Source organism: Gigantopelta aegis, chromosome 6, assembly GCF_016097555.1.
Source record: "Gigantopelta aegis isolate Gae_Host chromosome 6, Gae_host_genome, whole genome shotgun sequence".
Taxonomy (NCBI): domain Eukaryota; kingdom Metazoa; phylum Mollusca; class Gastropoda; order Neomphalida; family Peltospiridae; genus Gigantopelta; species Gigantopelta aegis.
In genome coordinates this window covers 42985439-43004758 of record NC_054704.1, presented here as the reverse complement: position 1 = coordinate 43004758, position 19320 = coordinate 42985439, and the positions used below count along the sequence as shown (strand labels likewise).

Sequence of the window (19320 nt, the reverse complement as noted above, 5' to 3'; positions counted from 1 at the left end):
GTTCAAGCCAGTGCACCCGACTGGTATATCAAAGGCCATGGTATGTGTTATCCTGTCTGTGGAATGGTGCATATAAAAGATCCCTTGCTACTAATGGAAAAATGTAGTGGTTTTCCTCTCTAAGACTATATGTCAAAATTACCAAATGTTAGACATCTAATAGCCGATGATTAATAAATCAATGTGCTCTAGTGGTGTTATTAAACAAAACAAACTTCTTTTTTTTATTAATCATCAGCTATTGGATGTCAAACATTTGGTAATTCTGACATGTAATTTTAGAGAGGAAACTGGCTAGATTTTTTCATTAGCAGCAAGGGATCTTTTATATGGACTTTCCACAGACAGGAAAGCATACATGTATACCATGACCTTTGATATCCCAGTCATGGTGCACTGGTTGGGATGGGGGAATGCAATCAAAGAATGGATCCACTAAGGTGAAAACATCCTACAATGCACGCAGCTCAGGCAAGCGCTCAACCAACTGAACAAGATCTCACACCATAGTATATTATACAGAACCACAACAAACTGGTGACAGGAAGCACACAGCATAATATCAATCTTCATTCTAACTGTTAATAAATAGAGGACATTTCATGTTTTTTTGTCAAATATGATACATATCTCATCGAGTGAAGTTTACAATCATATGTCTTGAATCACGCTTGCGCGAAGAGTGTGATAACTTAACCTGATGAGATATAAATCATATTTGACAAAAAACATGACATTTTCTATTTATTATAGAACTTTTGGCAATTTACCTTTATTTTTTTAAATGCCAGCAGCAAAATAGTTCCGTCTTTCGCACAGTGAAGATAACACTGTCTACAGTGACAATAACATATTTTAGAGTGAAATAGTGAAATTTTCACTCTAAAATGTGTTATCGTCACTGAGTGACAAATCCTAAATATTTTTGTTTTAGAAATTGTAGAAATATTTTAAATAACACGTCACCAACCTCTATCAAGCTTGGCGTCCACACTCGGGTGTCCATTCTCAGTGATCGTATCTTAGAAATTCTGTAGTCAAACATGCGGTGAATACCTGCACAACAATAGCAGATCATTTGAATTAGATCCATATTTATTACAATACAGTTCTCATACAAATAGGTAAATAAGAATGTAAATAGATCTTTAAAACTTCCCTGGATCTGAGAAAGAATGTGATTACTGGTAGCTTTTTTTTTTTTTTTTTATCAAAGAATAAGGATATGAACAGTAAAAAAATCCAGAATTCTGAAATGGATGCCAAATAAACCAACCCATCTGTTTAACTACGAAATCTGTGACAAGACCAAATTAATAATAAAGTTTCTAACAGTAGATGATAAAATCCAATTCCAACATGAAATTATATTAGACTAAGTTAAATGTATTGTTCAACAAAAACATTCCATAATAAATAGATAATAACTAGTTAATGATGTAGGATACTGATTTTATCCTGTGGTAGTAAGAATGGGATATTATGTGAGCTTGCCAAGAGGAATTTCCCATTCGGCCTGAATAGTAATTATTTTTAACCTGCAGTCCATAAAAATTAAGTGGAAAAGCTATTATTTCTGTTATTTCAACTACATTGTATGATAACTTAGAAGTCAAATGAGCAATTTTGCTATGTATCTATGCATGTGACATCACATGCATAACGTCAAAAGTCAAAATTTGCTAGTTTACATTTATGAATTAGTTTTAATTGGTCATCACAATCGGCCAATAGAAACAGTAGTTACAGGATCAAAATAAAATAAGTAAATAAATAAATTAAAAAAAAGAGAGTTTTGGAAACGATTAATTCATTATGAAAATCTGCCACAGTATTATACAGTTAAATGCTTAAATTGGTTGTTAAAAGCTATGATATCACTAAGAAAATATAAATGAGACATGTATGTAGCTTCTTTAATGAACAATATCCAGTGACAAATGTGATATAGGATATAAATATGTTTTCACACTAGGTATAATAAGATTATGTTGATACATTTTTCCAGACAAGTTCCATTGTCTGAAATCTTTCTTCAAACCTACCTGCACATTTTTTACACAGAACAATACCCAAGTTGATTGATGCCCAGTGAGGATCTGAAATGACAGTACTAAGTTGTTTATAATTCCAACAACCAAAAACATGGTGCTAAAACAAACTAGAATCTGTTATCAAATTACAGCAAACTTGATTCCATGACAATAAGATGTGACATCATGATAGAACACATCAAACACTCTGGTTTTGAATTAAATATTACATGTCAAAACACACAATAACATTGCTTCAAAACCTTTATAGGGGTGGGACGTAGCCAAGTGGTAAAGCATGGTTGACCTGGGATCGATCCTCGTCGGTGGGCTATTTGTCGTTCCAGTCAGTGCACCACGACTGGTATATCAAAAACTGTGGTATGTACTATCTATCCTGTTTTTGTGATGGTGAATATAAAAGATCCCTTGCTGTTAATCAAAAAGAGTTGACCATGAAGTGGTGACAGCGGGTTTCCTCTCTCAATATCTGTGTGGTCCTTAACCATATGTCTGATGCCATATAGCCGTAAATAAAATGTGTTGAGTGTGTCGTTAAATAAAACATTTTCTTCCTTCCTTCAAAACTTTTATATGTGCCATATATTATAGTACAGATGACATTTCACTGACGTAGGAAGTAGGGAGCGGCGGACAATAGGGGCATGTAGCAACAGAGATGTTTTTCATATATTTATACATGTGTATATATATATATATATATATATATATATATATATATATATATACTCTTCAAAAAAAGAAACGCAAAAGGGTACAAATGGGTTATAACTCCGATTTTATGTTTCCTACCGGTTCATGCTTTGTGAATATAAGGTCATTGCATGTCCCAAACACATTCCCACGGTTACATTCGATAAAACGCAGCTACTGTACAATAAAGTTCCAAAATGTGAATATTCGCAAAAACGCAGCCACGTGCAAACCATGTCACCACTGCACGTGCGTTGTCTGCACGTGCAACATGAACACCGACAGTGTTAAAAGTGCAGGCTGTTCGCTTGCCTGGCCTCTGTATCTGGCCGACAGTTGACAATCCAGGACATGCCACGTCTCAGTGAACCGCAGAGAAACAATGCCATCGGCCGACTAGACGCAGGCGAATCCAGAACGGCCGTTGCCAGGGCATTCCATGTGTCCCCAAGCACCATCTCCAGACTGTGGGACCGTTACCAGCAACATGGATCAACACGTGACCTCCCTAGATCCGGTCGACCACGGGTCACTACCCCCGGGCAGGACCGCTACATCCGGGTACGCCACCTTCGGGAACGATTGACTACTGCCACCTCCACAGCCGCAGCAATACCAGGTTTGCGCAGGATATCCGACCAGACCGTACGGAACCGCCTACGTGAGGTAGGAATTCGTGCCAGACGTCCAGTTCGAGGTGTCATCTTAACACCACAACACCGTCGACTCCGACTGCAGTGGTGCCAGATTCATCGACAATGGCCTCAACTGCGATGGAGACAGGTGTGGTTCAGTGACGAGTCCCGATTTCTGCTCCGACGTCATGATGGAAGATGTCGCTTGTATAGGCGTCGTGGTGAACGTTATTCGGCAAACTGCGTGCAGGAAGTGGACAGATTCGGCGGGGGTAGTGTCATGGTGTGGGCAGCCATCTCACACACTGACAGAACTGACCTGGTCCACGTGCAGGGCAACCTGAATGCACAGGGCTACATTGACCAGATCCTCCGGCCACACATCGTTCCAGTTATGGCCAACGCCAACGCAGTGGTCCAACATGACAACGCCAGGCCTCACACAGCACGTCTCACAACGGCTTTCCTACAGAACAACAACATTAATGTCCTTCCTTGGCCATCGATATCACCGGATTTGAACCCAATTGAGCATCTATGGGACGAGTTGGACCGACGCCTCCGACAGCGACAACCACAGCCCCAGACCCTGCCCGAGCTGGCAGCAGCCTTGCAGGCCGAGTGGGCCACCATCCCCCGGGACGTCATCCGTACTCTGGTTGCTTCAATGGGCAGGCGGTGCCAGGCAGTTGTCAACACACGCGGAGGCCACACCCGGTATTGACTCCAGATGACCTTGACCTTGGCGGTGTGTCCTATCACTTACTCACAATGGACTAGAGTGAATTGTGAACAATCCTGCAACATTTGGTAATTATCGGACTCACCATTCAATAATTAAATCAATTCTCCAAATGTTACGACAATGTGGTTTTGCGTTTCTTCTTTTGAAGAGTATATATATATATAAATATATAAATAATATATGTGTGTGTGTGCCCCCACCACTTTTTGGCACCTTCCTATGGTAGTGCATTTAACATTTAAATTCGTAATTTTGTTATATTACATGGATGTCATGTTAATGAAAACAACAACTAACACGTACATAAATTGACAAATAAACATCACCTAACTCATTAATGCCTCTAAAATATTGAATATTGTCTTTCCTGAATTTGCATTTATATTCTAACATTTGTTTATTTTTCAAAACTCTTCCTTTTGTTAGCAGTGTGAATATTAATGGTAGAGAATACGTACTGGGGTCTTCACAATCGGCACAAATCTTATTGCTGTCATTCTTGTAGACCATCATTAAAACCTACAATAATAAACAGATGAATGCACAATGGAAAAGAAGCACACAAAGGAACAGAATTTTAATGAATAACCAAAACAAAACGAATGGAAAGGGGACATTCACAATTATGAAAATTCCGTGAGTATACAAACCATGTTTTAGGTCCTCCCTTCCTTTCTCCTCAAAGCAGACATCCAAAATGTTGATATTGTAAGAAATAATTTTATCAACATTTTTTGTTTACTCAAGTTTATCACATTAACCCCCCTCTTCCTTTGAGTAAAGTTTGTACACTCTGGAAAATATTGACCAATATGTCCAGTCACTATAAAACCTTACTGCAAACTATTTAAAGTCCGAACCAAAATGTTAACAACTATGATAAATTGCTCTCCTACCTTTATTTTTGAAAAAGATTTTACCCACATTTTGTCCAGACAGAAATCTTGGATAAACCATTACAATGACACAGATTCCAAATACTAGATGATAACTATGTCACCTATATCGACTTCGTCGAGATAGCATTGGGCAAAAAGCATGTAATTTTGTGCTGGCTGCCATTTTGCCTTTTTATGGAATACTCTCCAAGAGGGGTGAAAGGATATGACTTAATCTAACAACTTCATAATGTGTTACGTTATAAAAGCAAATGTGATGACATCATCATTATTTTTTTTTTTTAAATTTGTTTTGTTAAAAGATACCACTAGAGAACATTGATTTTTATATTAATTATGTCAAATACTTTGGAGACTTTCACCCTCCTTTGAAGTGTATTCCATAAAAAGCAAAATGGCAGACGGCAGAAAACTGCATGTATTTTGTCCTATGTGATCTCAGCGAAGTCCATACTTATGTGTGGAATCTGTGTTACTGTTATGGTTTTTTTTTTTACAACTTACGTCTGGACAAAATTTAGAAAAAATGTCACAGTAATCAAAGCTAGGAGAGTAATTTATTGTAGTTAACAATTTGGTTCGGACTTTAGGATTCTAAAATATTCTAAATAATTTGTATAGATATTATTATTACAAACCATAATTTAAGTATATTATTTTTAGGTATAAAAATGTTGACAATTGTGAAAAGACACTTAAAATGTTTTATTCATACTAAAATTATTTTCCCCAGTGATTTACATTATTTTAAATATCTAATACCGGTAGTATGTAATTATTCTTCAATATAAGTCTGTAACAACAAAACCATTTCTTTTTCAAATATATTTAAAGTTTAGAATATAATATATTGTGTCAGTCCAACATGAACACGCCACATCATCAGTTCAACATGTTAAAGTTTACAGAATGAATGAATGAATGAATGAATGTTTAATGAGTCCCCAGCATGAAAAATAAATCAGCTATTGGGTGTCAATCTATGGTAAATGCAAAAATAATCTGATGATAACTATCAATATAAAAATTTACAGTTTACAGAATCCTATTTTGATAACAACGAGGTCATAACACTCACACTGTCATCTGCCAGGCCTTCAGCAATAGCATCTTCCATTGCCATCTTCCACAGCAGGGTGTCAGTGACATTATCGAATGCCAGGCTGCAACAGTAGATGAACAAAACTATACAACGCATACAGGCTAAGAGTAATAAAGAGACACTTTCATCATCAATAGACTGACGGGTAGGACCGTAACATTGACTGTGTACCATGCATCCAAACCTACTAAACTCTACACTGCCTACAGGGTTCACACTGGAACACAGTTTGGTTTAGCCAATTTACACATATGTACATGTATGTTAAGTATTAGCTTTAAAATTATTAAAATGTGGTTAATTTAAGAAATATTTTATTAGCCAAAAACTAAATAAACATTAGCAACTGGCTAATTTGGCCATGAACAGGGTGAACCCTGTGCTTTGTTGTTAGCTATTAGCTGATTAAAGTTGTTCCTAGTAGAGAAAACTAAAATTATCTTATTTCTAGCTACTTTGTAAATTATTTGTCTTGTATGCTCTCTCTCTCTGTCTCTCTCTCTGTCTCTCTCTCTGTCTCTCTCTCTCTCTCTCTCTCTCTCTCTCTCTCTCTCTCAATTAGATGAAAAAGGTTACATACTATAGTCCTTCCCACTGGGAACGCCTTTTTTTCATTTAGTACTATGGAATTTACTACAAGTTATTTATTTCTAAGCCGACTGTTTTCTAAATTGCACACAAAAATAGTGTTTTTGTGTTATTTCCAAAACACTTTTACTTTTCTTCTTACATCAAACCAAACTGAAATTATTTACCAAAAACCACATTTTTGTTGAATGATGGGACTGACTATAGAAGCTTTACTGAGCCTTAATTATAACATTATCATTGCTGTATATTGTAATAATATTGTGTAAATGGAGAAGTATATCTATGTGCATATTATGTTTTGGGTGGTTTTTGGGTTGTTAATCTGCAAGATAATATCCTTTGATCTCGAAGCCACCATAATAGATGCATTTTTGAATTGTTTGATGAATATAGATTAACTAACATCAGCATTGTAAATAAGACAACAGAAGACTGATAGAATTGTATTTGAGAAACTTGATCATAGCTATAGGTATACATTACACCTCGTGACTTTAATCTTATCCGGTTACTAGGAAGAGCAGCATGACAGCTGTGATTTACTGCTTATTTTTAACACTGTGGCAATAAATACCACCAATATCAAGAGAAAAAACCACAAGTCCAGGGTTTCTGCCAGAGGGTAAAACAGGTATGGCACCATACCCAAATTTTGGCATATTTTATTTTTTAACGTTAACCTTTTGAAAAAAATAAAATTATTCTTATCATTACTATATGATTTTCTTAACCCTAACCCTAAACGTAACCCATTTTCTTTCTTGGGGATGTTCCCATAACTCCTGTTGACTGTGGTTGCATTCAATCCCATAATGTCATACCCAAAAATTTCTTTCTGGCAGAAACACTGGTTGACAACATATTTGTACATTTCGAACATTACTAGACTACTGAAAAACAATACTGCACCAAGAGATGAGAGAGTTAAAAATAGACTTTAAATCTAAAACAGTAAACAAGTCACATTATCAAATTCTGGTTAGCTTAGAACAAAAAATATTACACATTCGAGACAACAAAACGGTGTACAATGCTAGAACATGATTAGAAACATTCAAAACAAAACAAAAAGGCTCATGTTAACAAGTATCTAACATGTTTCATTTCCTCGAAGTACACTACAGTAGGTGGGTAACTGTCAGTAGCAGTTCCCTTTTTGGTGAAAGTATTTCCTGGTAGAAAAATTTAAAGAGATGTCATAAAAAACCCCACAGAGGACCTGGAGAGAAACACTAAATTGTTTTTATTGTAGATGAAAGAAAGAACTGACAGTAGAAAACTGGTCTCTCCATAACACATTTGTTGAAGGTTTGTACATTAAATAAATAAAAATAAACTGTTTTTTTGTGGTATGATGCCCTTAGGAATATATTATTAATATTTTATAACTTTAGGCAGACACATATTTTTTTACTATTTAAAAAACCCCAAGAGTACCGGTGAGTTACATGATACGTACATCAGGAATTTGATGGAAAACCATACAAATGTATCTATATTAATGAATATGTTACAGATATGATTCAAGTCTAATTATGTGACATTTTTGCAATGGTATGGATGAAGAGTTTGTTTTGGACCAACCACCATCCCAAGTTGATCCCACATGTAGTTTGATGGCCCTGTATGCATCTGTATGCAAGATATGGTCTAGACAAGGATTTACTGTTATGTGCGTAGACCGTGAAAAGTAGGTCACAGTGACATAGTAATAGTACACGACACACTGCTATCCCAAGTTGTTCCTACATGTGAGGTTTGATGGTCCTGTATGCATCTGAATGCAAGATATGGTTCAGACAAGAAAAAGTTAACAGATGGACAAACTGACAACGCCATACCATAATAAAACCCATCCTAGATGGGCGTATAAAAATTAGTTGTGATTCCTTGAAAATGAACAGACTTATCAATGAAATGAACACAACAAAACACCAATTGTTAAAAACAATTACTATTCAACAAAACCAGGCAAGAGTAGGCAGTAACTAAATCTTAAATTTTACTAGGAATTTAACACCATCGCTCTATAAACCTTACTTCATATGAAATATAAAAATAATAACAGCAAATTCCTTAATGCAGTCAGTATTATCAAACCCTGTGTTATAAAGAGCAAACTTACATGAAAGATGCATAGTTAGTTGTCAGTTGCAGTTTGCATTTTCTGTGGCCGGGGACATTCTTCACAGAGGCCAGCTCCATGCGAATCTCGTGTACTGGTGATTGTAACTTGTAATCCTAGCCACAAATTAAAGACCATTACAATTATATTAAACAAAAAACTCATACACTTCGCAGAGACTTGGCTCAATCTGCCATTTACGCCAATTAAGCCAACTGTTAACTTTACCGGCCTCGGTGGCGTCATGGTTAGGCCATCGGTCTATAGGCTGGTAGGTACTGAGTTCAGATCACAATCAAGGCATGGGATTTTTAATCCAGATACCGACTCCAAACCCTGAGTGAATGCTCCGCAAGGCTCAATGGGTAGGTATAAACCACTTGCACCGACCAGTGATCCATAAATGGTTCAACAAAGGCCATGGTTTGTTGCTATCCTGCCTGTGGGAAGTGCAAATAAAAGATTCCTTGCTGCCTGTCGTAAAAGAGTAGCCTATGTGGTGACAGTGGGTTTCCTCTAAAAAACAGTGTCAGAATGACCATATGTTTGACGTCCAATAGCCGATGATAAGATAAAAAATCAATGTGCTCTAGTAGCGTGGTTAAATAAAACAAATATTGTTTTTTTACCAACTGCTAACTGCAAGAAAAGAGTTACCAAAAGAAAAAATCTTGCATTCAGCTCACAAAATATTGTCTAATTGTCCAATTTTGAACTGATATTATTGGGGAAGCTTAGTACATGCAGATGATATTTTACTGCAATAATCAATGTGCTCTAGAAATGTCATAAAACAAATTTTTTAATTTTTAAATAAAATGCTCTTCTACTGAGCTACCAACCATACAAATAGTTGTCACAACCGAATAGGCATGATTAAGTCGCAAATGGATCAAAGGAAACTTTAAGAGTCAGCGAATGTCATGTGAGGCATGTAACAATAATAAAGATTTTTTGCAAACTACTGATCGTTTTAATCAAATGCTACAAAAATGCACTCCTTTAATACATTAAACATGCATACTACATGTAGATGCTAGTTAAGCCATAAACATAACTAATTATGTGCCAATTAATCCACAAAATATGCATGATGTATTAAGCCACAAATAAAAACCACATATTAATTAAACGATAAATATGCACAGTGGATACCTCAAAAGAGTGATAGTAACACAGCCTGCTTCCTGTTATTGACACATAGTATCTTTTTCCCGGTTCAAACCTCACAAAACCCTGAAAATCAAATACAAGGATTGAACACAGTGCAATATGTATTGTATAAAAATTTAAAAGATTGGAAAAAATCAAACACTTCATCGTTTTCGTCACAATTTGTACCCAGTGTTTCAACAGCATCCTGCCTTCACCAGAGTACTGCAATTCCGTCAGTTGTATATTATATAAAATCTTTAGTCAGGAATAGCTGTTTAATATCCATCAGTATTACATAGACAACTGAGATAACTGCAATCCCATGATGAAGGAAGGTGAAGGCTGCTGAAATGTTGGGCACAAATTAAAACGATGAAGTAGAATTATAGTAACGTTTAAAAACGTTTTAATTGAACACAACAGTTAAGAAGTTATACTTGCACGCATGGTTTGATGATCCTATATGAAATGTAAGGAAGATATGGCCCGGACAAGGATTGCTTTTAATGTGCAGTAATGCGTGAAAAGTAGGTTGTGATGACCTAGTTATGGTGACACACCATCATCCCAAGTTATACATGCATGTAAGGTTTGAGGGTCCTTTATGAATTGATAAGGAAAATATGGCAGACAATAATTTCCTTTAAATGTGAAGTAATGTGTTAAAAGTAGGTCGCAGTGACCTAGTTATAGTACACGACACAACTTCATCACAAGTTGTACTTGCATGCAAGGTTTGATGATCCTATATGAATTGATAAGGAAGATATGGCCCAGACAAGAATTTCCTTTAATGTGAAGTAATGTGTTAAAAGTAGGTCACAGTGACCTAGTTATAGTACACAACACAACTTTATCCAAGTTGTACTTGCATGCAAGGTTTCATGATCCTATATGAATTGATAAGGAAGATATTATCTGGAAACGAAAAGTTTATGGACAGATGGACGGATAACACCATATCATAATATGACCTGTTGAAGACGAGCATATAGAAGCATTGGAACAGTAATTTTTAAAAAACATTTTAACTGAGTTTTATCCCACTGAAAAAAGAAAGAAAGCAATCTGATGTTTGTATCTCTCACCTCTTTGTCTGGTGCTGTAGTGGAGTTGACAGAAACGTCCGAAACGACCTGCTAAATGAAAATAAAAGTTAAAAAATAAATTATACGTACAATCAATAATAACTACAAACATACAGAAGGTACTATATGCACATATACTTGCAGGCTACATGTAATTAAAATCACACAACTAAAACTGTATTCCTTATAAAAACTAAATAGTAGGCTATCCATCTGACTATATTATTTTTTCTCTAAAACCTAATGTTTACTAGTTGTCGACAATATGCAGAAAATTATGGTATATTAAACTTGTATGTTTTCATTAAGTATTGTCAACTATGTAACCTAAATGTATTGTTACTATTTTTAGCACAAATAGAAACAAAACAAAAAAGGGGGAAAAAATATAAAGGAATGGGTCCACCGATGGGATTCAATCTTCCAAACCATGCACCTCTTTAAGAAGTATACCTCTTAAAATAGGAACTGAGCAGTTACATTCTCTCACAATTGTTGTCTATTTTACATTTACTGCACTTCAATGTGACCTAGATTATAAATAAGATCTCCAAGAAATTGAAAAATTACCTCAAGGAAATTAAAAAGATGGTGATAGTGATGCTATTAAAAACATACTAGAGACTGTAACTTTTATAAAAGGAAACAAAAAGAAAATAATAACCAATACTCACATTTTTCTGATAGTTATTGATTGCAACCATCAAAGTACTGGTCCAGTTTATAGAGTCATCTGTAATGAAATAAAATAATCATCATATTTCAGCATAATTTCTTATTTCAATAGATATACAGAATTCTTATTTCAATAGATATACAGAATTTCTTATTTCAATAGATATACAGAATTCTTATTTCAATAGATATACAGAATTTCTTATTTCAATAGATATACAGAATTCTTATTTCAATAGATATACAGAATTTCTTATTTCAATAGATATACAGAATTCTTATTTCAATAGATATACAGAATTCTTATTTCAATAGATATACAGAATTTCTTATTTCAATAGATATACAGAATTTCTTATTTCAATAGATATACAGAATTTCTTATTTCAATAAATATACAGAATTTCAGCATAATGGGAATATTATTATTTCTAAATTTCAATCAGTGGTAATTGCTAACTAACTGAAAATTTATTAACGTCCACTTATTTAACATTTTAAAAGAATTATGTAATAATCTTTGAAGTTTACATTTATTACATGTCCTTCTAATGTTTCTTTTATTCCAATATTCAAACCCAATGCAATAGTGAGCCATTGATTTTAATACTGCAAGAATTTCTTTTTGTTTACTATGTAGGTCAATATTTGTTAATTTCAATTAAATTTTAAAAGTAACAGGATTAATGCATGCAATTGTATTCAATTTCAATTCAATTCTAATTATTGCAATCTAGTGTTAGCAAACTAAGACAATAATTATATAGCATCAATAACAACAACAAAAATAATAATGAATATACAAGCCAGACAGACACACAAATGTGTGGGTGTGGGTGGTGTGTGGGTAATATTTGGCATGCTTCCATCAGAGAACTGTACAAGCATGCCTGTCATGGGCACAACCTCTGACTTCGACAGAGAGTTCTGTCCATGACAAGAACACAAATGTGGTATTAATTCCAATTTATAGGAATAAAATGCCTGTTATAATAAAAAAATGGTCTAAATACTTGGAAATAAATAAATTACTGCCCCACTGATAGCCGGAACATGAAGTTCACATTTAGACATACATTGTCTGTAAATATTAATGTTAAATGTTAAGAATTTCAATGTCACCATTGTTGAATGACATAATAAATATAAATATTAAATTGCTATTTAGAGTAGAACACTTACAAAAGTAGTTCAACACATCAAATAGTTGTTGCTGTAAATAGGACAGTCTAAATAAAAATGTTTTTCATCTTCCACAGCTTTATAATCAAAGCAACTAAATTTACCAATCGGTAAAGAATTAAAAAGTTTAAAGTTCTTATATTCTGCATTCAAAGAGTGCAACTACAATGTACAAACACTATAAGCACTACAAGAACACTACACAAAACAGTTGTATGTTCAGTTGACAAAAGTGCTCTATGACATTACAAAATGCTCAATAGCATGGTTTTTTACTTAAAACGACAGACCCTAGTTTTTAAGCAGTATCGCATATTTTTCACTATTAGAGCCGTTTTTGATACTTGAAATGAGACATTAGTTGGATTTTATTGTTTACATTATCCATTTCCGTACATTCGAAGTGTTTATCGTCATCTTGGTGTTTCTGATACCACAAAATGCATTTTTCATAGTTTTAAAAAGGAATGTGCATCTGTGAAATATCTGTTATGGAGACAAGCGCTGATCTATTTTTAAGCATATTTCACTGTTTCAACGACAAAGACTCTTGTTCAACATTATTGTAACTTTATCCAAATGTGTTACTGTTACAGGTTTGTAAATTAACCAAATTTAGTGTCCATTTTCACAGGTCTGCAACTTTAATGTACTCTTCAAAAAAAGTAGGGGAACCTGAAATATTAATGTTAATTTCAACTATTAGACCGAACATATGTTTTGTCCACAGACATCCTAGTAAAGAACGTTCAGGCCTGTTTATCAACACACCGAAACACATTCCATAGTTTGCACATGCATCACGCAGTTGCCCCATACACGTGCGTGGGGTGTCATTCTTGATTTTGACAATTTCCAGGAAGGTCCATTAATCACTGTGGAACATTATTTCTGTCAATATTTTTCATTCTGTTGATCATACAGTTGTTATTGTTTTGTTTTTAGTAATTTTTATTGTTTGAATTTGCGATTTACTGATAAAAAACGTCAACTTTCAAATTTCACTTCTGACCCCAATCTACTGTAATACTGAACTACCAGTTGTAATGTTTTCCCAATTAATTCACTATTATCATATAATCATTCCCCACAGCTAATATACCTTACAATTTTGGCAATTGTAAATTCTTATTAGAGTTCCACTACTTTTTTTGAAGAGTATATTAAATTAATGTTATAAGATGGGAACAGTAAAATCATCAGCAGGTCTGTCAATGTATGTCGGTGGGCCCATTGGGCTATTTCTCGTTCCAGCCAGTGCACCATGACTGGTATATCAAAGGCTGTGGTATGTGCTATTCTGTTTGTGGGATGGTGCACATAAAAGATCCCTTGCTACTAATGAAAAAATACAGCGGTTTCCTCTCTAAGACTATATGTTAAAATTACCCAATGTTTTACATCCAATAGCCTATGATCAGTATATCAATGTGCTCTAGTGGTGTCGTTAAACAAACCAAACCAAACCAAAATGTGTGTACACGTACAAAACACAACCTGAGCCCTGCCGTACATGTACTCACCTAATGTTTCAGAGTAGAACTGAAATGACCTTCCTTTAGCACCCAGGTTTGTAACAAGGATAAACTTGAATCGATCTTTGTCTTTACTCTGAAATGGGACGAAAAACATTAAACATAAAACATTAATCAACTTAAAAAATACATGATTTTCTTTCTCACAGCAAGCTATGTATTAGTTAAAAAACTAAAATCAATAACTTTTCTTGCACATTTACATATGAGCAACTGTATATATAATAATAAAGAGGTACACATTTAACAATAAATTAAAAAATAAATAAATCATAACATTTAACCATAATTAAAACAACTTATAAAAAAAAATCATAATACAAAATCTGCAGCTTACATGTATGATACTTCACACATGAAGATGAAAAATTGGTTCTAAATACAGTGAAACCCCTCTAAACCGGACACCCGCTACCAAGTAAAATGTCCGGTCTTTAAAGGTGTCTGGTTTAGAGAGTTTAAGTTCTGTACCGATTATTAAAAAGGGAACATGAAAAACATCCGGTTTTAAGGGAATTCCAGTTTAGATAGGGTCTGGTTTTGAGAGGTTTCACTGTAATTGATATTAGCAAACAAGAACTAATTTTATCTTATTTTAATACATATATGTGTTGACCTACATGTACATATCATTATGTCTCAAAGTAGGAGACGGCTTATTCAAAGTAGGTGGCTAAGATAAGCACAATGCACTTAATCTGCAATGTGCTCTGTAAAACACAGCTGATGAAATTCACCAGTTACTCATTCCGAACAAGCCTGTACAGATTATGAACTCACTTGTACATCATGCTTCACTTCCTGCATACAGGATAATGGTATCACTCTCTTAGATATCTGGCTCTGAAACACAGATTTTAAAATACATTTATGTAAATGTTAAAAACATGTTAGAACATATTCCTAGACTTACTGTAATAATCTCTGTGCTGTGTAAGATTAATTTATAAAAATATAGTTCAAAAGATTTTAAAATTTTCAAAACAACACAAATGTATAAATTGTACCGGATATGTAAATAAACACAAGAATTCTACATTAAATGACTCATCTCCCATCAACTAGTTTGATGTTACAAAATGGTGAATGTTAAAGAAAAGTACAGAATAAAACAAAATAAAAATTGATATTCATGATTATAAACTAAAAATAAATTCAAAATTAATTTCATTATTTTTGCCACACATTGCAAATTATCTCCATAAACCAATTGCAATTTAAAATGAGAAATATTTACCTTATTGTTGACGTAATATCTTAAATCAGAGCCATTGAATACAACCCAACGCCTCTGCCATCCCTTGTTTGCCTTCACTCTGTAACATCAATGTACCGAATGAATGGGTTTCATCACTAATGTTATAGTTAGTACAAATAAAATCTCAAATACAATTACATAAATATTTTCCTTTTACAGATTCATTTTGGTAAACAAATCCGAAAGGGGAAACACCTAAAAATGTAAAACACATAAAATAAAAGCTAATGATACATGATTGTTAACCAGTTACAATAATACATCAATGATAAAAAAAAAAGATATTAAAAATTCTGCGACAGATTCAATTCTATAGAATAATATCACTCAATCCAACTCCACGACTGGTCAATGGTTGTTTCAGCAACAGTTTCAAGTAATGAACGCACCACATGACATTTGATTCAGTATATATTGTAAGCAGTTACATCAGTTGAAAACTGTGTCAAGTACAAGCTTCTCCATTTAATGATAAGCAATCAGTTCTTGGTGTCACAAGATAAGTTTAAATGTCCCACCCATCTCCTTACAGGCGTGCATTTAAGAAAGTGAAGAATCTACCACCTCTAATGTTTTAAGAGGCTGATTACTCCCCACCCCTATTTCTTAATATAAAACCTACACACAGTTTAAAGATTGTTTTGTTTAATGACATCACTAGAGCACACTGATTCATTTATAAAAAATTACTCTACTCTATGTAACACATTTGGTAACTGACACAGTCTTAGAGGATATCTGTTACGTTTTTCCTTTAGTATCAAGGGATATCACAGGCATTGATGTACCAGTTATGGACTATTGGTTGGGATGAGAAAAATACTTTAAAAAATGTTCTCCTGTATGTGCATTGTAAATTAAAATAATATTAATATAATTTTTGGTAACTATGGTAATAACAACTCTAGGTAGAAACTTAAAGATAAATAAATTAAAAGTACATGATCCTCTAAAACATTCTATGGCATTCCTGGATGAGAGGTACATGTATAATTAATTTATTTTTTATTTTTTATATATATATATATATATATTATATATATATTTTTTTTTACCACATTATTATTATTCTTTTTATATACACATTCAGTGTTTTCTTGGTTGTCCTAATATTTACAGAAACTACAGACAACGGTCTTGTTGCCAATGTTTGGCATAACGGAAAGTTATAATAGTGGATTTTTGTTTGCACTGGTACATTTGAAAAAACATATACAAAATGTATGACAATCCACGACACTTCAATAGATGATGAACATATTGCATTTACTAGCCTCCAGATGAATTTGTGCATGATGGTGATTATACATTTGGCATAAAAAATTTGTATGACAAGATGTGGACAAAAAGGGGCTGGATCTAGCTCAATTAGCAGACCACTCAACTGAGTTCTTAGGTTGAAGGATCAAACCCCCTCAGTGGATCCATTCTCTGGGTTTTTTCCCCCCATTTCAGCTAGTGTCCCATGACTGACAGAAGGTCATGGTATGTGCTGTTCTGTCTGTGCACATAAAAAATCTTGCTGCTAATAGAAAACTGTTGCGGGTTTCCTCCTGAAGAATATATGACAGAATTATCCAATGTTTGACATCCAATAGACATTGACTAATAAATCAATGTGCTCTAATGGTGTCATTAAACAAATCAAACTTTAAGATGTACAAAAGTTACTATTTTAATTTTTAAAAACCCCTACATTTCAGACAGAAATATCATACAATATTGTAAAGAGACCAAATTATGCTTTTAAGATTCCCATAACATGAAGTTAATGAATTATTACTAAACCAGAAGCCCAACATTCACCCACCCCAAAGAGCATATTACTGAAACTGTACAATTGAATGTGATCAGCCCTATGCAAACAGGAACCTGAGGACGAGCCATGAAGTCTGGTTTCATTAATACTCCACTTATGTCTGACCAGTTCAGCTGCCACATGACCTCCAGTTAATACATTCATTGGAGAACGGTACTTGACATTCGTCAACTGATAAAACACGGAACCGATTTACATGAACTGATTTACATGCGGTATGAATGATATTAGCCAGAAGCTGTTCATTAATATACTGACGTCCCCCAAAAACTTTACATACATAAAATGTGAATAATTTGATAACTATTGTTTCTGATAGAAAAGAACCAATTTAGAAACCACCATTGTGAAGTCTAGATGTCGAACTTCATGATACTTTCATATCCCACCATACTGTTTGTTCGTTTTCTATAATACAATCTCAAGCCTTGTAAAGTTTCTTTTGGATGTCAGTATACTTACATCATCACAAAGACAGATCTAGTATTTCTGAGGGGAAATGAGAATTTGAAAAAGGGATCTCTTCACTCTAACTCTAGGGCATCCTAGTGTTTATTAGTAAGTTACATGAGATACAAAAACTATACTTTTAAACACAAATAAAAAATGTCTAGGAAATTAACTAGGAAAAAGGGACGGGGGGGGGGGGGGGGGGGAGAGGGGAGAGAGAGAGGCAGCAGACCTGCAGGTCTTCCCCTTTTATATCTGCTGCTGCATTGGATGATGTACATATAAGTATGTGAAACAGTTTAGTCCAATAATGTCAGAAGTTATGTCAAACATACATTGCATACATTTATGTATCATCTACATGTACATGTACATTGAATATTGAAAAGAACAACAATCATACAGAGAAAAATATTAGTAAAAAGGAAAAAATTACAAAACGTTTGACCATTTTCTAATTATTTGTTATACATTATAGGTTAAACCAAACATTTGGATATTGTCTTAATTAAGATACTGCTTTCAAATGGTTTCATGGTCTTATGGTTTCTTTTTTATTTGTTTGTTAGTTGTTTTCCATGGGTGTTTTTTAACATTTCAACTTTATAAATGTAAATCTGTGATTGGTCATACCAAGGTTATTTATTGTATGCCAAACTTCTTGTAATTCAGTACCTCCAAAATTATATGTTACAAAAGTCGTGAATTTAAAAAAGTTTGTAAAATCCTATTGGTACTATAAAAACACAGAATGAGTTAACAGTGCAATCAGGGCTTCTAGAATTTTTATAAAATCCACTAGCCATGGAATCAGTAATTTAAGAAATTTACTAGTCATGATTAAAAATCCACTAGCCCTACTTTACTTTAAGTAAATAAAATTTTACTGATTAATAGTAATAATCGGATATGTCACCTAAAGAGGGAGATGGAGCTTAAACACACTAAGTTTGGGGGTGGGTGTGGGGATTGGGTTACAGGATATTCATATTTAAAAAATAAGACTAAAATGCAGCATTTGACAACTTTTGTTTTCACTAGCCGTTGGGCATGGTAATAGTAGTTATTTACTAGCCCAACACTGAATATCACTAGCCATGGGAGTGGGCTACCATAATCTAGAAGCCCTGGTACAATATGTGTATGAATATGGTTTTAATCAACAAATGGATACCGTCACCTCGTCAAACAATGTTAGATGCATGCAGAGATTTATCTCTGAAATTTATTCTCGAATTTTCATTTTAACTTCCAAAATATGAAAAACTAGATGCAATATTTTTAAATCCCTGTACATGTATCGTAATTATTTCA

The 19320-nt window shown here is 34.0% G+C and overlaps 1 protein-coding gene across 5 annotated transcripts in view; it reads right to left on the bottom strand.

Moving 5' to 3' along the window:
- Window positions 1-19320, bottom strand: part of LOC121374327 (arf-GAP with Rho-GAP domain, ANK repeat and PH domain-containing protein 2-like) — a 123237-nt gene that overhangs the window by 48133 nt on the left and 55784 nt on the right. For 4 of the 5 annotated variants that reach the window (XM_041501390.1, XM_041501389.1, XM_041501392.1 and 1 more), the window contains 11 exons: window positions 15717-15795; window positions 15260-15322; window positions 14468-14555; window positions 11762-11820; window positions 11088-11138; window positions 10000-10080; window positions 8845-8960; window positions 6105-6189; window positions 4586-4646; window positions 2046-2099; window positions 971-1056 (listed from right to left, as the gene is read on the bottom strand). In XM_041501390.1, the coding sequence (XP_041357324.1) occupies window positions 971-1056; window positions 2046-2099; window positions 4586-4646; window positions 6105-6189; window positions 8845-8960; window positions 10000-10080; window positions 11088-11138; window positions 11762-11820; window positions 14468-14555; window positions 15260-15322; window positions 15717-15795 (823 nt within the window). The remainder of the gene's footprint in view (window positions 1-970; window positions 1057-2045; window positions 2100-4585; window positions 4647-6104; window positions 6190-8844; window positions 8961-9999; window positions 10081-11087; window positions 11139-11761; window positions 11821-14467; window positions 14556-15259; window positions 15323-15716; window positions 15796-19320) is intronic. The other variant, XM_041501391.1, reaches the window with a different exon arrangement.